Below are 27,901 nucleotides of genomic sequence, written 5' to 3'. Positions count from 1 at the left end.
ATTTTCCCCAAAAGTTTACTAAAAAGGGTTGGTAACAGGCGGATTGGTTGGCTATTTGAGCCAGTAAAGGGGGCTTTACTATTCTTAGGTAGGGGAATTACTTTTGCTTCCCCTCCAGGCCTGAGGGCACACACTTTCTAGTAGGCTTAGACTGAAGATAAGGCAAATAGGAGTGGCAATATTGTCCGCTATTATCCTCTGTAATTTTCCATCCAAGTTGTCAGACCCCGGTGACTTGTCATTGTAGATAAAAAAATATAAATAAAATTCACCTCTACATAATTACAGTGAATGTCTTTCATAATTTGGTCAGATACACTTCGATGTGTATTGACAGTGTTTGTTGCTGGCATGTCATGCCTAAAGCTTGACAATAAAAAAATAAATTTAAAAAAGTAGTTGGCAATATCAGTGGGTTTGTGATGAATGAGCCATCTGATTCAATGAATGATGGAACTGAGTTTGCCTTTTTGCCCAGATTTTCATTTAAGCTTTTTACTAGCATTCTTTATATAATGTTTATATAACCGTTTTTACAGTCATTTTCTTATTAGTAAGTGGAATAAGCTATTTCATAAATGTGTCAAGTGCAGCGTCTGGTTGCTCCTCATTACACACCACATACCAACAAATATTCTTTACAGTTACATTAACGTATTTAGATCTATGTGCATGCTTTTGGGTTGCGTGAGATTTTTTTGAGCAACGCGCACCTTTTGTAACATGATACCCTCACCGGTCCATGTGTTCCTAGACCCTCAAATAGCAACATACACAAGGGGCTGATAGCAGTGATTTCCTTCTTGTTGTCTTCCATGTGTTAAAGCAAAGAAGAATCACGTTTAAAACATCACTACTGTTAGCTAATTTCAATGAAAACCAACTGCATTTTTGAATAATAGCTACATGTAATGAAAGCTAAGGTTTGTTTTACATTACCTCGTTCTGTGCCTGCCAGTTGGCTGTAGGCTACTCCGCTAGCAGCTTGCTAGCTAGCTATCGGACTAAAAACAGCAAGCAGGCTTGCCTTTTAGCTTCCCACATCTCCCCATGTGAAATAAGCAGATATATAAATTACAGTTGAAGTCGGAAGTTCACATATACTTAGGTTGGAGTCATTAAAACTCGTTTTTCAACCACTCCACAAATTTCTTGTTAACAAACTATAGTTTTGTTTTGGCAAGTCGGTTAGGACATTACTTAGTGGATGACAATACAATTTTCCAACAATTGTTTACAGATTATTTCACTGTATCACAATTCCAGTGGGTCAGAAGTTTACATACACTAAGTTGACTGTGCCTTTAAACAGCTTGGAAAATTCCGAATAATGATGTCATGGCTTTAGAAGCTTCTGATAGGCTCATTGACATAATTTGAGTCAATTGGAGGTGTACCTGTGGGTGTATTTCAAGGCCTACCTTCAAACTCAGTGCCTCTTTGCTTGACAACATGGGAAAATCAAAAGAAATCAGCCAAGACCTCAGAAAAAAAATTGTAGACCTCCAGAAGTCTGGTTCATCCTTGGGAGCAATTTCCAAACGCCTGAAGGTAACACGTTCATCTGTACAAACAATAGTACGCAAGGATAAACACCATGGGACCGCGCAGCTGTCATACCGCTCAGGAAGGAGACGAATCTGTCTCCTAGAGATGAACGTACTTTGGTGCGAAAAGTGCATATCAATCCCAGAACAGCAGCAAAGGACCATGTAAAGATGCTGGAGGAAACGTGTACAAAATGATCTATAACCACAGTAAAACGAGTCCTATATCGACATAACCTGAAAAGCCGCGAAGCAAGGAAGAAGCCACTGCTCCAAAACCGCCATTAAAAAAATCCAGACTACGGGTTGCAACTGCACATGGGGACAAAGATGGTACTTTTTGGAGAAATGTCCTCTGGTCTGATGAAACAAAAATCGAACTGTTTGGCCATAATGACCATCGTTATCGTTTGGAGAATAAAGGGGAATATTTGCAAGCCGAAGAACACCCTCCCAACCGTGAAGCATGGGGGTGGCAGCATCATGTTGTGGGGGTGCTTTGCTGCAGGAGGGACTGGTGCACTTCAAAGTAGACGGCATCATGAGGCAGGAAAATTATGTGGATATATTGAAGCAACATCTCAAGACATCAGTCAGGAAGTTAAAGCTTGGTCGCAAATGGGTCTTCCAAATGGACAATGACCCCAAGCATACTTCCAAAGTTGTGGCAAAATGGCTGAAGAACAACAAAGTCAAGGTATTGGAGTAGCCATCACAAAGCCCTGACCTCAATCCTATAGAAAATGTGTAAGCAGAACTGAAAAAGCATGTGAGAGCAAGGAGGCCTACAAACCTGACTCAGTTACACAAGCTCTGTCAGGAGGAATGGGCCAAAATTCACCCAACTTATTGTGGGAAGCTTGTGGAAAGTTACCCGAAACATTTGACGCAAGTTAAACAATTTAAAGGCAACGCTACCAAATACAAATTGAGTGTATGTAAACTTCTGACCCACTGGGAATGTGATGAAAGAAATAATTGTTGAAATCAATTCTTCTCTACTATTATTCTGACATTTCACATTTTTTTAAATAAAGTGGTGATCTTAACTGACCTAAGACAGGGCATTTTTACTAGGATTAAATGTCAGGAATTGTGAAAAACTGAGGTAAATGTATTTGGTTAAGGTGTATGTAAACTTCCGACTTCAACTGTAAATATGCCTTGGCAAATAGTCTTTACTTGCCAGTGTAACCTACAACATTATCCCAGTTTAATATGCTGCTTGAATGTATTAGTTACCATATCAGCTAAAAGTAGAATGTAATGGTTTTTTTGTCGCGGAGAAGAAGCACATCTCGCAGCGGTTTCTACAAATAGCCTGGAATCACTAGATATTCTAATGAAGTCACATTGTTATTTGAATAGTAGCTGAGATTATATTTGCTTATCAATGCAAGAGGCTACTTTGATGCATAGCCTATAGATCAAGGAACCAAGCAAGCTTCATTGCCTACACAACCATACCCCCACAGCTACTCAATGAATAATACGGCGCTTTACAATTTTCATGTGGCACAGGAGTATGTCAAATGTCGGAGCGCAATACAAGGACCCGCTTCTTTTGTGACAAAACACAACACTGCACTCTGCAGGGTCCGTCTACGTAGGGTATAAATTGTCCTTAACAGGTAGATTGGGTTAATGTTTATCTGTCACCCTTGTTAGGAGACCTTCCAGTGGGGGAGCGTTCAGACGACCTGTCCTGACTGTTTCTATGGTGTTTGCCTAATATCTTTATCACACGATACCCCTGTCCCCTCTACCTCGGACTCTGTGACCACTGTCTCCATCTTATCCCCCAACTTACTCTTGTTAGGAGAGTGTCCGACGGGGGAGCGTCCAGCTGACCTCGCCTGGCTGTTCTTCTGGTGTTTCCCCGACATACGTTTCATCTGCCGGGGGGTGTAGGGGGGTGATGTGCCGTACAGAGCTTCCTCTTCCTCGCTGGGCTCGTACCAAAAGTCTTCCACCTCGCAGCTCTGATGCACCGAATCATCTTTTGAGGAATTGACCTGCCTGTGGGAAAAGAGTAGGGTTATGTTTAGTGTGGATTCTATGGAAAGGGATCTAGTATCTGCAATGAAAAACATCCTGTTGAGATGAGGGGTGTGGTGAGTGAAAAGAAAATCTGAAAAAAACTGCGGGAGATAAAAGGTAATCACACCAACGAGCGGTAGGCCTATCCTTGGTCTTCTAATAGGCTATTCATCTGGCACCATTAGCATTCAGATGCTTGTAAAATGGCTTTTGCAATGTCAAATAATAGGCTTTATTAGTTGAGTGACAAATTTATTTTCCTGGGTCATTGTTACCAAATGTGCTCTATAAGTTATGTAGCCTACCGGAGTGGACACAAGTCAGATCCAACTAGTGATTAGGCTTCAGGGTCACCGTAAGAAATAGTTTTGTTAGTTCTGCTTTAATTTTTACATGAACAGGGTAATTTCATAAAGGACAGCATTAATTTCACATTCATTGGTAGGAGTGGGAGAATCTCTCCATAACATTCCAAACAGTCTAAACCATTCGCTTTCGAGACAGGGGTAAAATCCAAAGCTGCAATATATTAACTGGCTCAGCTTAGAGAAGTAATGTCAGACAGCTCCAACTCAGATGTCCAGCTCCTGAGCTCCCATCAGCAGCAGATATTTAAAATGTTGTGTTCATGCAAAAAAAACATTGTATTGTATCAATTTTTTCTCCTAGTTACACCAAATCGCAGCAAAACATTTGAAACTAAAATGTATCATATGCCATGCATCTAGACTAGGGTTGCACGATATATCGGTGAACATATCGGAATCGGCTGAAATTATCTAAAAATGCCAACATCGGCATTGGCCCAATGTCTAGTTTAACGCCGATGTGCAAAACTGATGTCAAAGCTGACGTGCATACATATATAAACGTAGGTAGGTACATGATGTAATGTCACCCAAAAAATATAGCGCTACAACCTGCAACACAGCATTCCAAACCTAGCCCACAATGTCTGTTGTGTGGGTCGAGCAGTCAACAAGTCGAGCAGTCATTTTAAAGAGTAAGAACATTTCAGCGAGACAACTCAAAAAGGTGAAATCCATTAAACGCCAAGATAACGGCATTCATTGCCCTTGAAAATCAACCGTTATCTGTCGTGGGTGATGTTGGCTTTCGCTGACTGGGTGAGCACCGGTACACACTACCAAGTAGGCGCTATTTTTCAGATGTTGCCCTTCCGGAGTTAGTCGTTTTGAAACTCACATCCATGAGCTACTTGCTATGGGTGTCACGGCTATTAGCTTCACGACTGACATTTGGACCAGCGATGTCAGCCCCATGAGCATTGAGTGACAGCACAGTGAGTCGACGAGGATTTCGTACTGAGGAAAGCCGTATTGCATGCTCAAGAATGTGCTGGTTCTCATACCGCTGCTGCCATTTCAATAGCATTTGAGAACATGTTTGAAACATGAACACTCCTCGCTCCATTCAAACAACTGTCTCGAGAAATAAGCTCAACTGCGTCTGTAGCAGACGTGATACACTTTCATGGCATTGAAACGCCTGCTCAACAACACAGACCGCCAGGTTCGCTTGGTAAAGTACTCTACTAGAGGCTGTGAACAAGCGATTTGGTGGCATTCTCTGAGCCTCTATGTCGCCACCATGCTCGATGCTAGTTACAAGGACCGCTACTTCGATGCAGACAAGAAACAGGGCTTATGTGAAATGTTACAGATACAGCTGGACACTGACACACGGACAGACCGAGCTGAAACTTCTCTGCTTGACATGTATGATGAAATCCTGGTTGAGACTGAACAAATGAACAATGAAACAGAACAGCAAGTAAGTGAAATAAATAGGTTTTGATTATGTTTTACTGGTAATGGGGACATACGTAAATGTCAACAAAATAACTTTTTGGTTAATTTGTGTGCGTGCGCTATTTAACTACTAGAATGCTTAAAAGGCAGCTACATTTTTTAAATAATATCGGTATCGTTTTTTATGGCAAGCAAAATATCAGATATCGGTATCAGCCAAAAATGTCATTTCGGTGCCTCCCTAATCTAGATGTATCGAATCGTTCATGAAAGGAGAGAAGCACATCCCCTAAAGGCATCCGCATGCTTCCATGCCAAAACAGTTGGGTAGAGTGTGTGCATATATTGTGACAGATTTCTTGAGTTATCTTGGATAAATTCTGACTATTTTGAGGAAGTGTATTCTGGCTACGGCATCTCAAAAATGGACAAACAATACATTTGCAGCTTTTCCCCTCATTTCACAAGCAAAGGTCATTCAAGGGAGTATGCGAGCACAATTGTTTGGTTCGGCTAGGCGCCGGCCGAACTGAAACATACCAACGCTTTAAGAGTTAGCAATGGTTCACTTAACTACCATCAACTTCCTTCCTTGTCAATTCGGAGGGCCTGTTGTCCAGACCTCTGGCAGTCTATGGAGGTGCCACAGGGTTCAATTCTCGGGCCGACTCTTCTCTGTATACATCAATGATGTCGCTCTTGCTGCTGGTGATTCTCTGATCCACCTCTACGCAGATGACACCATTCTGTATACATCTAGCCCTTCTTCGAACACTGTGTTAACAAACCTCCAAACGAGCTTCAATGCCATACAACACTCCTTCCATGGCCTCCAACTGCTCTTAAAACGCTAGTAAAACCAAATGCATGCTTTTCAAACGTTCGCTGCCCGCACCCGCCCGCCCGACAAGCATCACTACTCTGGACGGTTCTGACCTAAAAGACGTGGACAACTACAAATACCTAGGTGTCTGGCTAGACTGTAAACTCTCCTTCCAGACTCACATCAAACATCTCCAATCCATTCGGCGATGTCATCTACAAAATAGCTTCCAATACTCTACTCAGCAAATTGGATGTAGTCTATCACAGTGCCATACGTTTTGTTCCCAAAGCGCCTTATACCACCCACCAATGCGACCTGTATGCTCTAGTCGGCTGGTCCTCGCCAGACCCACTGGCTCCAGGTCATCTATAAGTCTATGCTAGGTAAACCTCCGCCTTATCTCAGCTCACTGGTCACGATAACACCCACTCGTAGCACACGCACCAGCAGGTATATCTCACTGGTCATCCCCAAAGCCAACACCTCCTTTGGCCGCCTTTCCTTCCAGTTCTCTGCTGCCAGTGACTGGAACGAATTGCAAAAATCGCTGGAGCATTAAATTTAAACTAACTTTAAACATCAGCTATCTGAGCAACTAACCGATCGCTGCAGCTGTACATAGTCCATCTGTAAATAGCCCACTCAATCTACCTACCTCATATTGTTTTTATTTACTTTGCTGCTCTTTCCACTAGAGGTCGACCGATTATGATTTTTCAACGCCGATACCGATTATTGGAGGACCAAAAAAAGCCGATACCGATTAATCGAATATTTTTATTTTATTTATTTGTAATAATGACAATTACAACAATACTGAATGAACACTTAATTTAACTTAATATAATACATCAATAAAATCAATTTAGCCTCAAATAAATAATGAAACATGTTCAATTTGGTTTAAATAAGGCAAAAACAAAGTGTTGGAGAAGAAAGTAAAAGTGCAATATGTGCCATGTAAGAAAGCTAACGTTTAAGTTCCTTGCTCAGAACATGAGAACATATGAAAGCTGGTGGTTCCTTTTAACTTCTTTGGGGTAGGTGGCAGTATTTTCATGTCCGGATGAAAAGCGTGCCCAGAGTAAACGGCCTGATACTTAGCCATAAAAGCTAGAATATGCATATAATTAGTAGTTTTGGATAGAAAACACTGAAGTTTCTAAAACTGTTTGATTGATGTCTGTGAGTATAACAGAACTCATATGGCAGGCAAAAACCTGAGAAATCCAACCAGGAAGTGGGAAATCTGAGGTTGGTCGATTTTCAACTCAGCTCCTATTGAAGATACAGTGGGGTATTGGTAATGTTGCACTTCCTAAGGCTTCCACTAGATGTAATAGTCTTTAGAACCTTGTCTGATGCTTCTACTGTGAAGTGGGCCGAATGAGAGGGGATTGAGTAAGGTCTATCATGACCTGAACATGCGCTGACCATGCGCGTTCACGTGAGCACGAGCTCTGTTCCATCGCACTTCTGACGACAAAGGAATTCTCCAGTTGGAATATTATTGAAGAATTATGTTAAAAGCATCCTAAAGATTGATTCAATACTTCATTTGTCATGTTTTTACGGACTGTAATATAACTAACTTTGTCCGTACTTTCCGCTGGACTTGCCCGCACGTCGTGAGTTTGGAAAGTGTACTGAACGCCCAAAACAACGAGGAATTTGGACATAAATGGACAGTATCGAACAAAACAAACATTTATTGTGGAACTGTGATTCCTGGGAGTGCATTCTGATGAAGATCATCAAAGGTAAGTGAATGTTTATAATGTTATTTCTGACTTCTGTTGACTGCACAATATGGCGGATATCTTTTTGTCTGTCTTGATTGGGCTCTGAGCGCCGACCTCAGATTATTGCATGGTTTGCTTTTTCCGTAAAGCTTTTTTGAAATCTGACACAGCGGTTGCATTAAGGAGAAGTGCATCTAAAATATCATGCATAACACTTGTATTTTCATCAACATTTATAATGAGTATTTCTGTAAATTGATGTGGCTCTCTGCAAAATCACCGGATGTTTTGGAACTACTGAACGTAACGCGCCAGTGTAAACTGAGATTTTTGGATATAAATATGAACTTTACCAAACAAAACATACATGTATTGTGAAACATGAAGTCCTATGAGTGTCATCTGATGAAGATCAAAGGTTAGTGATTAATTGTATCTATATTTCTGCTTTTTGTGAATCCTCTCTTTGGCTGGAAAAATGGCTGTGTTATTCTGTGAATAGGCACTCACCTAACATAATCGTTTGGTTTGCTTTCGTCGTAAAGCCTTTTTGAAAATCGGACACGGTGGCTGGATTTACAACAAGTGTATCTTTAAAATGGTGTAAAATACATGTATGTTCGAGGAATTTTAATTATGGGATTCTGTTGTTTTGAATTTGGCGCCCTGCAGTTTCACTGGCTGTTGACGAGGTGAGACACTACCGTCCCACAGACCCTAGAGAGGTTAACTGACTTGCCTAGTTAAATAAAGGTGAAAAAAAAAAAACTGCACAGAGACATACAAATGGTATCCATGAGTTCATTTTACTCTGGGTAAGTAGATTTTTTATTGCCATAATGTCTAACTATCCCTTTAACTGCAAAGGCGACTGACTGTCTGCTCAAAGCACATCTTACTGATGAGTGGTTTGACTAGGACGCCTATCTGGTCTGGAGCCTTCCGGGTGGCAGCCGCCACTGGCTCCAACAGTAGAAGTTCTGCTGTATCAATAGCAGTGCTGTGTATGACCAGAGGGCCAGACAGACAGACACAGGATAATGGGCTGTGGTGGGCTTTCAGTGTTCACATCCCCACTCTCCAGCCAGTCTTTCACTAATATAATGTAAACATGATTATTGCACTACATAGGTAATGGAATGGCACCATATTTGCTACATTAGGTAATAGGGCACAATACCAGATTTCTGGGGGATTCCTTCAGCTCCCCCAACAGTAGCAGTGCTGTGTAGGCTTTGTACCCCCCCCGCCCCCCCCCCCAGAGGGTCGCCAGGCAGACCCAGGACAATGGGTTATGGGGGTTCACATTTCACTACTAGGAACATCACTGCTCGTGCTCAGCCAGAACAGAGGAAATAGTACCCCTCTATACACCAGTAGGGATGTATACCAATTCTCCACCCTTTTGCTTTGATACTTTCCTAAATGGATTTAACAATGGTGAAATGTAACAACGCTGGGTAAATAAACTCCCTCCAGCCAATACTTAAAACATAGCAAAGTCCCTACCACTGTTTCAGTAAAAGGCTGTGGGACGGCGCTGGAGAAATGTAACCAGTCAACTTCATAAAGCTATGGATGCAAGGACTGACCATCCATGATATGAAAGTTTTCACAATGTTTTGAGGCTATAAAGTGTTCGTTTACATTTACTGTAGGGCATTCCCCCGGAAAGGTATTACGCTGAGACTCCGATTTTTCACTAACACTAGCACCGCTGAACCGAGGGACCCCCTTCAAGCTAATGAGCAGTCATTCTGCCTTCAAAATTATAAACAGTGTAATTAATACATTTAATTTACAGTGCATTCGGAAATTATTCAGACCCTTCACTTTTTCCACAGTTACGTTAGAGCCTTATTCTAAAATGTATTAAATTGCTTTTTCCCCAGATCAATTTACACACCATACCCCATAATGACAAAGCAAAAACAGGTTTAGAAATGTTTGCAAATGTATTTAAAATAAAAAAAACTCTAATATCACATTTACATAAGTATTCAGACCCTTTACACAGTACTGTTGTAGTATCACCTTTGGCAGCAATTACAGCCTCAAGTCTTCTTGGGTATAACGCTACAAGCTTGGCACATGTATTTGGGGAGTTTGTCCCATTCTTCTCTGCAGATCTTCCCAAGCTCTGTCAGAGCAACCATCGGGTTCTTGGCCACCTCCCTGACCAAGGACCTTCTCCCCAATTGTTCAGTTTGGTCGGGTGGCCAGCTCAAGGAAGTCTTGGTGGTTCCAAACATACAAATATTGTATCCATTGTAGAAAGGCAGTAACGTAATTTTTTTTGGGGAAAAGGGTGTCTGAATTGTTTCCGAAAGCACTGTATGCCACTGCAAAAATTATAATTTGGTTGTGTTTATGAAGGTCTTAGGTAACAGTAGAACACACACACACACCAAAAAAAAAAACACAATAGCATTTTTCATTAATTTATGTTACTGTAGGTGTTAAAACGGACAGCCTCAGTCATCTGTTCTCTACTGCTGTTTTTTGCCAGGCAGTTCTGCCCCTATTCAGAAGGTCCTAACTAATTTAGTTTCTTATAGGTAAAGGTCACACCAGTCAATATATATGTTAGGCAATCAGCAACCTCTATTACGGGACGTTCAGAAGGACCCCTAGCATGGCAGGGCAAAAGTCAGATAAAAGGTAGCATGAGGGAAAAGGGGGTTTATCTCGTGGACATTTCCTTTGCCGTCAATTTTATTGTGCGTGCATCTACAAGTGCCTTAGCTCTGTAAACAGGCAGACTACACACACATCCACTCCTACGAGGGAGAGCTGCTAGAGGGTTCTACTGAGAAATCGAGATGTGACATACTGCAGTCAAAGTGGCCGCCTACCCCTTCAATGAATCATCACCGGTCCAACTCACCACCAGGCTGCCCAGCAGAATAGAGACAGAGCCTCAGCCTTTTCATTGGTTGCTTATTCAGAGTTCCCACCACAGGCTAACCTCAACCAGAGAACGCCAAGATTAGCATCAAACTTAGATCGGATATTATCAGGATCAGCGTCGAACCTTCTCCAGAGATCACCGGGAACATGGAACATTGGTGACAACCAGAGGGGACACACTGCGTCTATACAGCCAGTGTGACGAGATTGATGAGCTAATTGAAGTAGTCAGAAAGATTGAAGGCTCCTACAGTCCACTTTAGCTAGTACTTACCTGATGGACACTGCCAGTTAGCACCTGACCATCTCCGCCAGTCCTTCCACAGTTCTTTCTTCTTACAACTGCAAGCGGTATTAGAGGGGGAGAACGGAGGTTCCGCGGCGCCAGCGCGACCAGCTCAGCAATGCCAGATATCAGAAGATGCTCGAGACACTTTGCCCTTCCACCTTAGCTTCACCATTAGCACCAATCTCAGATCCGACCCCTGCTGTGGAGTCCCTCACAGCGGTGCTACAGCTTTCTCCAGGGCCAGAGGAGCTACCAGAGCTCACACTGAGGGAGAACCCCATCGTCTTCCAGCTGAGTTAGTAGTGGGGCCTAATACACCCGCTCCTACCATGGAGCCTCAGCTATACACTCCCACCACTGTGCTTAAACCAGCTCCTGCTGCAGAGTCTTAACTGGTCTCCACAGCCGTCCTACGGTCTACTCCAGATACCAATGAGCTACTTGAGCTCACCCTGGGGGAGCACCCCACTGTGTTCCAACCAGCTCCTGCCTCACATTCTCAACTGGTTCCCATAGTGATGCCATCACTGTCTCCAATGACAGAGGTTCTGCTGACCCATTCTGGACCCAAGACCAATACTCACCTCCCTGCCTGGTTGCGATCAGTAAGACCTACAGCCTTCCTCAGCGACAAAGGAGCTCCCTGAGGGCCATACAACTGTGCTCCCGCTGAGCCTTCTCCAGGGACGATGGAGCTGCCACCCTGAGAGAGCACCCTGCTCCTACTCCAGCCGACACCTCCGAATGTCAGTTGGTCCAGAATGTGGGAGCCCTGCCTGCAGCTGCGCACGCCAAGTCCACTCAGACCTCTTCGGTCCCGGTCTGGTGGCCTAACCCTACCTTCGACGTCCAGCCTGCTGCTGTCCAAAGACATCTCCAAGCGCCTCCCTGGGAGCCACCGCCCTGGGAGCCCCCTTTGCTGCAGTCCATGTCCGCTGTCCAGGCCCTGTCAGGCCACCTGCCTGGTGGGACCTACCTGTCACAGGCTCAGGGTTTATGCTTGCCTCTCTGAACGGTGTCCCGCTAGCTCCAGCCTTGGGAGACCCTCCTGACGTCCCCATGGGGGATCCTCCAGACATCACAGTGAGGGACCCGCCTGTCCAAGGCGTTCAGTGTCCTGTCCAACCAAGAGACAAGACTTCTGTTGGACCAGTCGCTTGTCTGGTCTACGTCTCTGCTGGATGACCAAAAGTCTTCACATCATCCCTCTCAGATGACTGTCTGCCATTTGTTGTTTCAAATCTGTACAAGGTGGGTGCCATATCGCCAGAACAAAAAAAAGTTTACAAAATAATTTAGTCAAAAGTAAAAACTAAAATGTCACAAACTACACAAAAAAAATAAACGCAACATAAGATTTTACTGAGTCAATTGAAATGCATTCATTAGGCCATAAACTATGGATTTGGGAATACAGATATGCATCGGTAGGTCACAGAACTTTTTTTTTTAAGTAGGGGTGTGGATCAGAACAGTCAGTATCTGGTGACCACCATTAGCCTCACATCTCATTCTCAAAGAGTTGATCAGGCTGTTAATTGTGGAGAGTAGTGGGACAAAATTCCACTTCAATGGCTGTGCGAAATTGCTGGATATTGGCAGAAGCTGGAAGATGCTGCCGTACACGTCAATCCAGAGCATCCCAAACTTGCTCAATGCGTGGCATGTCTGGTGAGTATGCAGGCCATGGAAAAACTGGGACATTTTCAGCTTCCAGGAATTGTGTACAGATCCTTGCAACATGGGGCCGCGTATTATGCCGAAACATGAGGTGATGGCGGCAGATGAAAGGCACGACAATGGGCTACAGGATCGCATCACGGTGTCGGTGCATTCAAATTGCCATCAATAAAATGCAATTGTGTTCGTTGTCCGTAGTTTATCCCTGACAATTCTATAACCCCATCGCCACCATGGGGCACTCTGTTCACAACATTGACATCAGCAAAGTGCTCGCCCACACAAAGCCATTCACGCGGTCTGCCATCTGCCCAGTACAGTTGGAAACCAGATACGTCCGTGAAGTGCACACTTCAGCATGCCAGTGGCCATCGAAGGTGACCATTTGCCCACTGAGGTTGGTTACGACGCAGAACTGCAATAAGGTCAAGACCCTTGTGAGGAAAACGAGCACGCAGATGAGCTTCCCTGAGAGGGTTTCTGACAGTTGGTGCAGAAATTCTTTGGTTGTGCAAACCCACAGTTTCATCAGCAAATCCCGCAGGTGAAGAAGCCCGGATATGGAGGTCCTGGGATGGCGTGGCTACACGTGGTCTGCGGTTGTGAGGCCGGTTGGACGTCCTACCAAATTCTCTAAAATGACGGAGGAGGCTTATGGTAGAGAAATTAACATTAAATTCTAGCAACAGCTCTGGTGGACATTCCTGCAGTCAGCATGCCAATTGCATACGCCTTAAAAACCTGAAACATATGTGGCATTGTGTTGTGCGACCAACCTTCACATTTTAGAGTGGCCTTTTTATGGCCCCAGCACAAGGTTCCCCTGTGTATGCTGTTTAATGAGCTTCTTGATATGCCACACCTGTCAGGTGGATGGATTATCTTGGCAATGGAGAAATGCTCACTAACAGATGTAAACAAATTTATGCACAATATTTTTGAGAAATAAGCTTATTGTGCGTATGGAAAACTTCTGGGGTCTTAGTTCATGAAACCAACACTGTACATATTGCGTTTATGTTTTTGTTCAGTATTCACTACCAGTCAAAAGTTATTAAAAAAAAGTGAAATGAAGGTGAAATTCACAGTTTAATGTCTTAATGTACTCTGAAATTAAAGCATAGAATAAACAATTATGTAAGTTTTTTTAAACAAAATGTAATCTACATTTCTGACTCAAAGTAGCCACCTTTTGCAGACATAACAGCTAAACACACTCGTGGCATTCTTTCTACAATGAAAATCAAATATTGTTCAGAAAGTTCTGCAACACTGTTGCAGAAGTTCCCACAAATCTGTTGCACTTCTAGGTTGCTTTGATACACAGTTTGGGATGAACTGGGCAGAAGTGGTAGCCGTTTTGGTTTAGGGTGCCACTCACTTTGTGCAAGTCGCTGACTCTGGATCCAGCAAAAGAGCCCCAGACCATCACACTTCCTACTCCATATGTTTGACAGTTGGTGTCACACACACACAGAGGAACCATCCTTTCGCCTACTCGACGATGTACAAAAACCCTGTGTGATGAGCCGAAGACTTCAAATATTCATCGGTCCATAAGACCTTCTTCCAGTCTTCAGTAGTCCACTGGTGGTCCTTCATGGCCAAGGCAAGCCTGTTTCTTATTTTACCATTTTAGCAATGGTTCTTACTGCCACTCGACCTGTCAAACCTGCAGCATGAAGTCTTCTCTTCACAGTTGAACCTGAGACTTGCTTACTTCGACCAGTGTTAAACTGTGCTGAACAAACATTTACTGAAGAAGTTGGTAACAGAATTAACGTAAAACTTTTTACTCCGTTACCAAACTTTGTATCTGCACAGTACTTCCTGTGAATGTGTTTTTGTAACATTTTCAATGAAAATTAAAAGTAGTCCTTGTGCATAGAGTTCTATGGTTTGTTAAACTTTGAGATCAATGTTGTTTGAGATACATGTTAAAGTGAAAGCATCTCAGCGGAATTCGGTTACCGTGAAATTGGCCTCAACTAACTGCAGATTGCTTTTTTAAATCAATGACGAGGTGTGAACAAGTGCACATTTCAGAAGAACGGCTAGTAAAGTCCATCTGCTGGGTGGGGGTGGGTGGGTCTGCCATACAGCACCAGGTCAAAGTAAAAAAAGGTTAACCTAAAGATCACGTTAAGCCATCGGCTGGCTCACTTGCCCTCTGGTGTGTACAAAGCAATGATGCTGAAAATGTTATGGGGTGACAGCAGAAACGGTCTCCAGACTAAATTTCTGCACCTCAAAAATATTACCAAATTCTGCCATTAGGTAAACTCAAATGTAGTGATGTCAAAAGGTTGAAACGCTGGACACATCAAGCAACTGAACATTAGACTACTAAGCCATATATAATCTAACACTCAGTAGCCTGTTTTGTCTGTGCCAGAGATAGGCTGATTGAGGTCATACTGACTGACTGCAGTAGGTGTGTGTGTGTTTGTGTGCGTAACCAACCAAGCTCTCTAAACACTTCCACCCTTTTTTGGTTAAAGAAACAAAAACCCGAAAGGAAGAACGCAGGAGGGGGCACATGTCTTCAAAGATGACCTTGCCAGCACAGCTTTGTCCCTCTAAACCTTTTAGGAGAGGATTTTAATAGGACGGGAGAGAGGAGGTAAAAACAATAGAGGGGAAATGGGTCCTAAACATCCGCACTGCAGTCCATCTGTCTGGTCGACCGCAACGCTGTGCGTCTCTCCATCGATCAACTGATTAAGACATTCCCCCACATGTACGTGTGTCTCTGTGTGCGCCAGTTGATTGGGTGCAGTGGGGCATTGGTGGATCGCTTTCACTAATCCAACAATTAGTGGCCAAAGCCTTTCAGTGCGAGTTAAAGAGACGCATGGAGAGGGGGAGCATGCACACACACACACAAAGAGCCACATGGAGAGCACAGGGACCCACTTCCCATCTGCCTCTCTTTTGCGCCACCAAGAGACACCCCTCCCCCACACCCCCCACCACTGATCCTTCTCTACATCTACACACACACACTTCGTTCTGTTCCCAGGGAGAAACCAAGGACTTCCAGACCGACACCTGCTGCAAGCCATTGGGCTTCCTACGTGCCAGAACAGTGTGTGTGTGTGTGTGTGTGTCAGATGTGTCCAGATGAACCCAGTGTATGCATGCTCTTAGCATATGGGTTTAATAATAGAAGTGGTGGGAGAGTAGATCAGTCTTAATCTAATTCTGATCAAAATTGTGATAATGACGTGCAATATGCATATCGCAAGACTGCCATTTACTTTTTTTGACAAAGTTAATACAACAACAAAAAAAGAGCATGGTACCTACTCCAATGAGATGCACTAGACTCCGCTAGTTCACACTAAATACACAAAGGACGCTGACAAATCACAAAGGATCCTGACAAATCAAAAGCGAGCTCTCACTCTCTGCATGGCATGTACAGTGGGGCAAAAAAGTATTTAGTCAGCCACCAATTGTGCAAGTTCTCCCACCTAAAAAGATGAGAGAGGCCTGTAATTCTCATCATAGGTACACTTCAACTATGACAGATAAAATGAGAAAAAAAAATCCAGAAAATCACATTGTAGGATTTTTAATGAATTTATTTGCAAATTATGGTGGAAAATAAGTATTTGGTCACCTACAAACAAGCAAGATTTCTGGCCCTCACAGACCTGTAACAACTTCTTTAAGAGGCTCCTCTGTCCTCCACTCGTTACCTGTATTAATGGCACCTGTTTGAACTTGTTATCAGTATAAAAGACACCTGTCCACAACCTCAAACAGTCACACTCCAAACTCCACTATGGCCAAGACCAAAGAGCTGTCAAAGGACACCAGAAACAAAATTGTAGACCTGCACCAGGCTGGGAAGACTGAATCTGCAATAGGTAAGCAGCTTGGTTTGAAGAAATCAACTGTGGGAGCAATTATTAGGAAATGGAAGACATACAAGACCACTGATAATCTCCCTCGATCTGGGGCTCCACGCAAGATCTCACCCCGTGGGGTCAAAATGATCACAAGAACGGTGAGCAAAAATCCCAGAACCACACGGGGGGACCTAGTGAATGACCTGCAGAGAGCTGGGACCAAAGTAACAAAGCCTACCATCAGTAACACACTACGCCGCCAGGGACTCAAATCCTGCAGTGCCAGACGTGTCCCCCTGCTTAAGCCAGTACATGTCCAGGCCCGTCTGAAGTTTGTTAGAGAGCATTTGGATGATCCAGAAGAAGATTGGGAGAATGTCATATGGTCAGATGAAACCAAAATATAACTTTTTAGTAAAAACTCAACTCGTCGTGTTTGGAGGACAAAGAATGCTGAGTTGCATCCAAAGAACACCATACCTACTGTGAAGCATGGGGGTGGAAACATCATGCTTTGGGGCTGTTTTTCTGCAAAGGGACCAGGACGACTGATCCGTGTAAAGGAAAGAATGGAGCCATGTATCATGAGATTTTGAGTGAAAACCTCCTTCCATCAGCAAGGGCATTGAAGATGAAACGTGGCTGGGTCTTTCAGCATGACAATGATCCAAAACACACCGCCCGGGCAACGAAGGAGTGGCTTCGTAAGAAGCATTTCAAGGTCCTGGAGTGGCCTAGCCAGTCTCCAGATCTCAACCCCATAGAAAATCTTTGGAGGGAGTTGAAAGTCCGTGTTGCCCAGCAACAGCCCCAAAACATCACTGCTCTAGAGGAGATCTGCATGGAGGAATGGGCCAAAATACCAGCAACAGTGTGTGAAAACCTTGTGAAGACTTACAGAAAACGTTTGACCTCTGTCATTGCCAACAAAGGGTATATAACAAAGTATTGAGAAACTTTTGTTATTGACCAAATACTTATTTTCCACCATAATTTGCAAATAAATTCATACAAAATCCTACAATGTGATTTTCTGAATTTCTTTCCCCTCATTTTGTTTGTCATAGTTGAAGTGTACCTATGATGAAAATTACAGGCCTCTCATCTTTTTAAGCGGGAGAACTTGCACAATTGGTGGCTGACTAAATACTTTTTTGCCCCACTGTATGTGTCTGGGAGTTAATGCTAGTGGTTGTAGCCAAATTAAGCTTGCAAGGGTGTGTACACTTTTCTCAGTGTATGTCATACATGTGTGGCGTGTGTGTGTTTAAATAAGGTGCAGCAGTGCTAGGCAGTCCAGACTGATGACTCAAACCCTCAGGAATGACAGACCGAGGAACAGGTGACGTCACCACTTGTTTATTTGGTTGCTATGAGACGCCCCAACTGTCAAGAGCGCATAAATTCCGCTCCCGAGCAGTCACCCCTCTCTTCCATCTCTTCTCTCTGCAGCATGCTCTCGCTGCTCCAACCTACTAATTGGAAGAAGAAAAAACCCCTGCTGTGCCTCATGTTGACAGATTGTAGGTGGTGTAAACCTCCCAAAGGGGCTACATTTAGTAGAGTTGGTGGGATTTTGTCTCAGGTTCTTCTAGAACAGGTATTCCCAAACTGGGGTACGTGCAATGCCGTCAGGGGTACTCCAAATAAAAATGTGATTCACTTTTTTTAATGAAAAAAAAGATAATCACATTTTCAAACAGTACATTTATATTTTTCCAATGGGGCTATACATTTGGGTGAGTTCCCCCCCCTCGCCTGAGTAGCATAGTTTCACTGCAAAAATCTAATTAAACCATCTAGTGTTCAGCGAAATAACGAAGTCAAAATACAGGTCAAATAATTAACAAATCAAAGTTTGTCACGTGCGCCGAATACAACAGGTGTAGACCTTACAGTGAAATGCTTACTTACAGGCTCTAACCAATAGTGCGAAAAAAAGGTGTGTGTGTGTAGGTAAGTAAAGAAATAAAACAGTAAAAATACATTTGAAAATAAGAGTAGCAAGGCTATAGACAGACACCGGTTAGTCATGCTTATTGAGGTAGTATGTACATGTAGGTATGGTTAAAGTGACTATGCATATATGATGAACAGAGAGTAGCAGCAGCGTAAAAGAGGGTTTGGGGGGGCAAAAACGGTTGAGAAGCCTTTTGTGCTAGACTTGACACTCCGGTACCGCTTGCCATGCGGTAGTAGACAGAACAGTCTATGACTGGGGTGGCTGGGGTCTTTGACAATTTTTAGGGCCTTCCTCTGAAACCGCCTGGTGTAGAGGTCCTGGATGGCAGGCAGCTTTTCCCCAGTGATGTATTGGGCCGTACGCACTACCCTCTGAAGTGCCTTGAGGTCAGAGGCCGAGCAATTGCCATACCAGGCAGTGATGCAACCGGTCAGGATGCTCTCGATGTTGCAGCTGTAGAACCTTTTGAGGATCTCAGGACCCATGCCAAATCTTTTTAGTTTCCTGAGGGGGAATAGGCTTTGTCGTGCCCTCTTCACGACTGTCTTGGTGTGTTTGGACCATCTAGTTTGTTGTTGATGTGGACACCAAGGAACTTGAAGCTATCAACCTGCTCCACTACAGCCCCGTCGATGAGAATGGGGGCGTGCTCGGTCCTCCTTTTCCTGTAGTCCACAATCATCTCCTTAGTCTTGGTTACGTTGAGGGAGAGGTTGTTATTCTGGCACCACCCGGCCAGGTCTCTTACCTCCTCCCTATAGGCTGTCTCGCCGTTGTCGGTGATCAGGCCTACCACTGTTTTGTCATCTGCAAACGTGATGGTGTTGGACTCGTGCCTGGCCATGCAGTCGTGGGTGAACAGGGAGTACAGGAGGGGACTGAGTACGCACCACTGGGGAGCTCCAGTGTTGAGGATCAGTTTGGCAGGTGTGTTGCTACCTACCCTCACCACCTGGGGGCGACCCGTCAGAAAGTCCAGGATCCAGTTGCAGAGGGAGGTGTTTAGTCCCAGGGTCCTTAGCTTAGTGATGAGCTTTGAGGGTACTATGGTGTTGAACGCTGAGCTTTAGTCAATGAATAGCATTCTCACATAAGTGTTCCTTTTGTCCAGGTGGGAAAGGGCAGTGTGGAGTGCAATAGAGATTGCATCATGTGTGGATCTGTTTGGGCGGTATGCATATTGGAGTGGGTCTAGGGTTTCTGGGAAAATGGTGTTGATGTGAGCCATTGCCAGCCTTTCAAAGCACTTCATGGCTACAGACGTGAGTGCTACGGGTCTGTAGTAATTTAGGCAGGTTGTCTTTGTGTTCTTGGGCACAGGGACTATGGTGGTCTGCTTGAAACATGTAGGTATTACAGACACAGCCAGGGACATGTTGAAAATGTCAGTGAAGACACCTGCCAGTTGGTCAGCACATGCCCGGAGCACACGTCCTGGTAATCTGTCTGGCCCCGCAGCCTTGCGTATATTGACCTGTTTAATGGTCTTACTCACGTCAGCTACGGAAAGCGTGATCACACAGTCGTCCGGAACAGCTGATGCTCTCATGCATGCCTCAGTGTTGCTTGCCTCGAAGCGAGCATAGAAGTGATTTAGCTCGTCTGGTAGGCTTGTGTCACTGGGCAGCTCGCGGCTGTGCTTCCCTTTGTAGTCTGTAATAGTTTGCAAGCCCTGCCACATCCGACGAGCGTCGGAGCCGGTGTAGTATGATTCAATCTTAGCCCTGTATTGACGCTTTGCCTGTTTGATGGTTCGTCGCAGGGCATAGCGGGATTTCTTGTAAGCTTCCGGGTTAGAGTCCCGCACCTTGAAAGCGGCAGCTCTACCCTTTAGCTCAGTACGAATGTTGCCTGTAATCCATGGCTTCTGGTTGGGGTATGTATGTACATACAGTCACTGCTTAGTACGCGTCTCTGTGTGTGGAGTACAGGTGATCTATATTTTTTCCCCCTCTGGTTGCACATTTAACATGTTGATAGAGATTTGGTGATTTAAGTTTCCCTGCATTAAAGTCTCCGGCCACTAGGAGCACCACCTCTGGGTGAGTGGTTTCCTGTTTGCTTATTTCCTTATACAGCTGGCTGAGTGCTGTCTTAGTGGCCGCATCTGATTGTGGTGGTAAATAAACAGCCACAAAAAGTATAGCTGAGAACTCTCAAGGCAAGTAGTGTGGCCTGTAATTTATCACAATATACTCTACTTCAGGCGAGCAAAATCTAGAGACTTCTTTAGATTTCGTGCACCAGCTGTCTACAAATATGAACAGACCGCCCCCCCTCGTCTTACCGGAGTGTGCTGTTCCATCTTGCCGGTGCAGTGTATATCACGCTAGTTGAATATCCATGTCGTCATTCAGCCACGATTCCGTGAAACATAGGATATTCGTGATTGCACGTTGGCGAGTAATATTGATGGTAACAGCAGCTTTCCTACTCGCCTTCTGCGGATACGGACGAGGCATCCGGCTCTACTTCCTCTGCGTCGCTTCCTTATGCGAATAATTGGGATGTCTGCCCTGCGGGGTGTTTGGAGAATAATTGGGATGTCTGCCCTGCGGGGTGTTTGGAGAATAATTGGGATGTCGGCCCTGCGGGGTGTTTGGAGAATATCCTGTGAGTCCTGCTTGTTGTTGTTGTTAAATCTTTGTCTAATCCGAGGTGAGTGATCGCTGTCCTGATATCCAGAAGCTCTTTGTCTAATCCGAGGTGAGTGATCGCTGTCCTGATATCCAGAAGCTCTGTCTAATCCGAGGTGAGTGATCGCTGTCCTGATATCCAGAAGCTCTGTCTAATCCGAGGTGAGTGATCGCTGTCTTGATATCCAGAAGCTCTTTTCTGCCGTAAGATATGGTTGCAGAAACATTATGTACAAAACAATTTACAAATTTCACCAAAAAAAAAAACACATAATAGCACAATTGGTTAGGAGACCGTAAAACGGCGGCCATCTCCTTCGGCGCCATCCAATCATATTAACCGTTACCCTCTCGTGGGAAATCTTCACTCCGGCGCAGATATTTAGAAACAAAACTATTTGAAAAATAAGCCACATTTTTAAACAAGAATTAAGACGACTTTTGAGTAGTAAGACATGTATAAAAGCAACAGATACCATTAATAAGAAAGGGCTAGAAGAGTTTTATATATATGGTGAGCTACCGAGTGGCTAGGACAGGAAATTCCCATACTATTGTGGGGGACTTAATTATTCCTGCTGCTGCGGATATGGCTGGGACAATGCAGGGGGAAAAGGCCAAAAGAACTATACAAACAATGCCTTCATCAAACAACACTGTTTCACGAGGCATCAGTGACATGGCAGGAGAAGTTTTGAAACAATTACTGCTTCGCATACAAGCCAGTGAATTCTATGCTTTACAGCTGGATGAGTCAGACTTGGAGGGCCTGGCACAGCTCCTGGTATATGTCCGTTACGTTTATGGGGGGCTCAATTAAGGAAGACATCCTCTTCTGCAAACCACTGGAAACCAGGACAACATGAGGATATTTTTAAAGTACTGGACAGTTTGTGACATAAAATGGACTTTGGTGGTCAAGATGTGTTGGTATCTGTACTGTTCTGTGCATGAAAATGTTTAAAATGTGTATTTTGACACGTTTGCCTAATCACTTATACTAGTCTTGATATGTATTATGGATAGTTTTAATGATCTAAAGAAAATAATTGTATTGAACATTGTCAATTGCGCGCAACACTGGTAGCTAGACATTTTCTCTCTCTCTAGTATTGAATAGTTTACAGTCCGGTTGAAATATTATCGATTATTTATGTTAAAAACAACCTGAGGATTGATTATTAAAAATGTTTGACATGTTTCTACGAACTTTACGGATACTATTGGAATTTTCGTCAAGCCTTGATGACATGCCTAAGGCTGTGGAATACTGAACATAACGCGCCAAACAAATGGAGGTTTTTTGATATAAAAATTATCTTTATCAAACAAAAGGAACATTTGTGTAACTGGGAGTCTCGTAAGTGCAAACATCCGAAGATCAAAGGTAAGCGATAAATTTGATTGCTTTTCTGACTTCGTGACCAATCTACATTGCTGCTAGGTGTTCTTAATGTTTTGTCTAGTGATCGATAAACTCAAACGCTTGGATTGCTTTCGCTGTAAAGCATATTTTCAAAATCTGACACAACAGGTGGATTGGATTAACAACAAGCTAAGCTGTGTTTTGCTATATTGCCCTTGTGATTTCATGAATATAAATTTTTTTAGCAATTTTTTGGGGAATTTGGCGCTCTGCAATTCAGCAATTGTTGATGAAAATGATCCCGCTAAAGGGAAGTTAACTTCTTGACGCTAGGGGTCAGATTTTTTAAATATATATAAAATTTTAAAAAACGTTCAAGGTAAAACGGACTATTTCTCAGGTCCAGATCGTAGAATATGCATATAATTTACAGATTAGGATAGAAAACACTCCAAAGTTTTGTCTGTGAGTATAACAAAACAGATTTTGCAGGCGAAAACCTGAGGAAACCTAACCCGGAAGTGATATATATATTTTTTAATCTGTGTTTCATTTCCCGTCTTTCTTCCATTTAAAGGGGTATCAACCAGATTCCTTTTCCAATGGCTTCCTCAGGCTGTGACCAGGCTTTTATTTTGAAAAATGACTGAGATTTTTCAAATCTAGTCAGGTGTCCTTTGATTAGTTCCTGCGCGGGAGAGGGGTAGCTCTCCATTTTTTTTCTTTTATTGAATAGGTTACGGTCGAAATATTATCGATTATGTATGTTAAAAACAATCTCAGGATTGATTATAAAAAACATTTGACATGTTTCTACGAACATTACGAATACTTTTTGTAATTTTCGTCGAACGGAACGAGGCTTTGGTTTTCTGAACATAACGCGTTTTTTTGTTATAAAAGTAATATTTATCGAACAAAAATAACATTTGTTTAACTGGGAGTCTCGTGAGTGCAAACATCCGAAGAGTATCAAAGGTAAGCGATTAATTTTATTGCTTTTCTGACTTTCGTGACCATGCTAATTTGGGGCTAGCTGTTCTAGCATTGATTGATACTCACAAAAGCTTGGATTGCTTTCACTGTAAAGCATATTTTCAAAATCTGACACGATAGGTGGATTAACAACAAGCTAAGATGTGTTTTGGTATATTTCACTTGTGATTGCATGATTATAAATATTTTTTGTAATATTTGGCGCCCTGCAATTCAGCGGTTGTTTAGGAAAATGATCCCGCTAAAGGGATCCGTAGCGCAGAGGTTAAGAACAATCAGCGTAGAGGCCTGGTTTACAGACTATATCATACGTTTCTTCTCTCTTTGCACAGGAAAAATACATTTCATGCAATTCTATACTACTACACTTTATGGCTGAGACATTAACTTCTTTGGGGTAGGGGGCAGTATTTTCACGTCCGGATGAAAAGCATGCCCAGAGTAAACGGCCTGTTACAAAGCCATAAAAGCTAGAATATGCATATTATTAGTAGATTCGGATAGAAAACACTGAAGTTTCTAAAACTGTTTGAATGATGTCTGCGAGTATAACAGAACTCATATGGCAGGCAAAAACCTGAGAAAAAATCCAACCAGGAAGTGGGAAATCTGAGGTTGGTCGATTTTCAACTCAGCTCCTATTGAAGATACAGTGGGGTATTGGTAATGTTGCACTTCCTAAAGCTTCCACTAGATGTCAACAGTCTTTAAAACCTTGTCTGATGCTTCTACTGTGAAGGGGGGCGAATGAGAGGGGATTGAGTAAGGTCTATCATGACCTGAACATGCACTGACCATGCGTGAGCTCTGTTCCATCGCACTTCTGAAGACAAAGGAATTCTCCGGTTGGAATATTATTTTAGAATTATGTTAAAAACATCCTAAAGATTGATTCAATACTTCGTTTGTCATGTTTTTACGGACTGTAATATAACTAACTTTGTCCGTACTTTCCGCTGGACTTGCCCACGCGTCGTGAGTTTGGAAAGTGTACTGAATGCTGGAACAACGAGGAATTTGGACATAAATGGACATTATCGAACAAAACAAACATTTATTGTGGAACTGTGATTCCTGGGAGTGCATTCTGATGAAGATCATCAAAGGTTAGTGATTCATTTTATCTATATTTCTGCTTTTTGTGACTCCTCTCTTTGGCTGGATAAATGGCTGTGTTATTCTGTGAACAGGCACTCACCTACCATAATCGTTTGGTTTGCTTTCGTCGTAAAGCCTTTTTGAAATCGGACACTGTGGCTGGATTTACAACAAGTGTATCTTTAAAATGGTGTAAAATACATGTATGTTTGAGGAATTTTAATTACGGGATTTCTGTTGTTTTGAATTTGGCGCCCTGCAGTTTCACTGGCTGTTGACGAGGTGAGACACTACCGTCTCACGTACTCTAGAGAGGTTAAACAGAATATTGTTTAAATGCGACAAATTACAGGTTAGCCTACTCTGCCGACACTGACAAACAGATCAATAAAAATGACGTTGTCCATATAAAGTGGCCTACGAGAAGGGGAGACAAATACAAAATTATGTTCATCTAAGCTGGAGGAGGAAATTATCTAAAAACAAACTTATTAGCACTGACTGGGGACATAGCTGATGCTCTCCACTGGTGCCAGTAACATACTGTAGGCTATAGGCCTAGTGTTGTTCGCTCAATTAAATTGAGAATTTTGATAACTAAAAGACAAAGGAATTCCTTGCTGTCCCCAGTCCGCTTGGCCTTGCTGCTATTCCAGTTTCAACTGTTCTGCCTGCGGTTACGGAACCCCTACCTGTCCCAGACCTGCTGTTTTCAACTCTTAATGATCGGCTATGAAAAGCCAACTGACATTTATTCCTGATTATTATTTGACCATGCTTGTCATTTACGAACAATATGAAAATCTTGGCTCTCTCTAATTCTCTCCTTCTCTCTTTCTTTCTCTCTCTCTCTCGGAGGACCTGAGCCCTAGGACCATACGTCAGGACTACCGGGCATGATGACTCCTTGCTGTCCCCAGTCCACCTGGCCTTGCTGCTATTCCAGTTAACTGTTCTGCCTGCGGTTATGGAACCGCCACCTGTCGCAGACCTGCTGTTTTCAACTCTTAATGATCGGCTATGAAAAGCCAACTGAAAATTATTCATGATTATTATTTGACCATGCTTGTCACTTATGAACATTTTGAACATCTTGGCATAGTTCTGTTATAATCTCCACCCGGCACAGCCAGAAGAGGACTGGCCACCCCTCATAGCCTGGTTCCTCTCTAGGTTTCTTCCTAGGTTTTGGCCTTTCTAGGGAGTTTTTCCTAGCCACCGTGCTTCTACACCTGCATTGCTTGCTGTTTGGGGTTTTAGGCTGGGTTTCTGTACAGCACTTCGAGATATTAGCTGATGTACGAAGGGCTATATAAAAAAAACTTGATTGATTGATTGATAAAAGACAGATGAGTATTTTCATTGTCTTCCCTTTACAGCAATAGCCATTTGCTTTACAAACTATGTTTTCCCATGATTGAATAATGAAATATTCTGATATGCCTGGCTAGGCCTCTACTTTTCAGACAGTCACAACCCAACAAGCATCTATTTGGTGCGCACGCTGCCTTTCCTTTCCGACTGTAGGCAATGCAAATAAAAAATGCTTGAAGCATTGCATAGAGCTGCTGGCAAAGGTAGGAAAGTGCTGTTTGAATGAATGCTTACGAGCCTGCTGCTGCCTACCACCACTCAGTCAGACTGCTCCACCAAATCATAGACTTAATTATAATAACACAGAAATACGAGCCTTAGGTCATTAATATGGTCAAATCCGGAAACTAACATTTCGAAAACAAAACGTTTATTCTTTCAGTGAAATACGGAGCCGTTCCATATTTTATCTAACAGGTGGCATCCATAAGTCTAAATATTCTTGTTACATTGCACAACCTTCAATGCTGTCATAATTACGTAAAATTCTGGCAAATTAGTTTGCAACGAGCCAGGCGGCCCAAACTGTTGCATATACCCTGACTCTGCTTGCGCTGAACGCAAGAGAAGTGACACTATTTGCCTAGTTAATATTGCCTGCTAACATGCATTTATTTTAACTAAAATATGCAGGTTTAAAAAATATATACTTCTGTGTATTGATTTTAAGAAAGGCATTGATGTTTACGGTTAGGTACATTTGTGCAACGATTGTGCTTTTTTCGCAAAAGAGCTTTTGTTAAATCATCCCCCGTTTGGCGAAGTTGGCTGTCTTTGTTAGGAAGAAATGGTCTTCACACAGTTCGCAACGAGCCAGGTGGCCCCAACTGCTGCATATACCCTGACTGTTGCACAGAACGCAAGAGAAGTAACACAATTTCCTTAGTTAAAAGAAATGCATGTAACAGATCAGAACTTTTAGCTTAAAATGTTGAACGATTATTTCTCAACGTTATTAGCGCAGCAATGCGCACAACGAGGCAGTAAGCTACACACAAATATACATTTGGCTACCGGACAGTAAAAGAAAGTTGAAAACCAATAGAACATGAGATAAATAGCCTACTGGTTTCAATGGCAAATGGACGTCTTTATAAAATTGCCTCCACGGATATTGTCGGATTTTGCATAGGTTACTGTAAAACATGCCCCATAATATGCAGTAAAACTTTTAAAACAATTAAGAAGCTATATGTTTTCAAAATGCATACTGCCTAAAGCTCATTGCAAAGTGGTGACACACACCGATGAAGCCTGCCTTCCATTGCATTTGAATGGCGAATGTGAAGCACGCTTCAATTACCAGTTCAGAAATAAAAAAAGCTATTTTTAACACAGGTTTAGAATTGTTGCGCAATGAGTGGGCTTATAAAAGCGCTGTCTGACAGATTTTCCCCTCAAAAGGCTCTATATCTGTATGCTGTGCAAGTGTGATAATAAAATACATACACACACGTGACAACTTAATTACACAAAATTATGCAAATTAACCCATTGACCGATAAGCATGACCTGTCAAATGTATTTACATCAACTGGTATTTCCGTCAATGTATAGGCTAAAAAGCATTATTTCGAAATGAGAATTCTTTATTATTATTTGTGGGGGTGACTTTAGTGACTTTTGACCCCCCATAGCACCAGGATAGGTGCTATAGGGTACCGTTTGAGAAGCAGACTTGCTCACAATGCCTATAGCCCCACCACCTGAATGGGATCAAATGATTGTTAAGTCAAGAGAGGGGGGGGAGAGGTTTTTTTTTTTTTTGCAGGAGAAACAAGCTTCTGAGGAGAGGAGGACCTTTT

General features: G+C 43.0%; 1 protein-coding gene across 5 annotated transcripts in view; it reads right to left on the bottom strand.

Annotated features, from left to right (window-relative positions):
- The window catches only part of map3k4 (mitogen-activated protein kinase kinase kinase 4), a 94,804-nt gene that overhangs the window by 49,178 nt on the left and 17,725 nt on the right, over positions 1-27,901 (bottom strand). For all 5 annotated transcript variants that reach the window (XR_005473593.1, XM_038974864.1, XM_038974863.1 and 2 more), the window contains exon 2: positions 3,358-3,566. Coding sequence is in view for 4 of the 5 variants with exons in the window: in XM_038974864.1 (XP_038830792.1) it covers positions 3,358-3,566 (209 nt within the window). In the remaining variant the exon portion in view is untranslated. The remainder of the gene's footprint in view (positions 1-3,357; positions 3,567-27,901) is intronic.

The sequence above is a fragment of the Salvelinus namaycush genome, chromosome 35 (genome assembly GCF_016432855.1).
Source record: "Salvelinus namaycush isolate Seneca chromosome 35, SaNama_1.0, whole genome shotgun sequence".
Taxonomy (NCBI): domain Eukaryota; kingdom Metazoa; phylum Chordata; class Actinopteri; order Salmoniformes; family Salmonidae; genus Salvelinus; species Salvelinus namaycush.
This window is presented reverse-complemented; position numbering and strand designations above follow the sequence as displayed.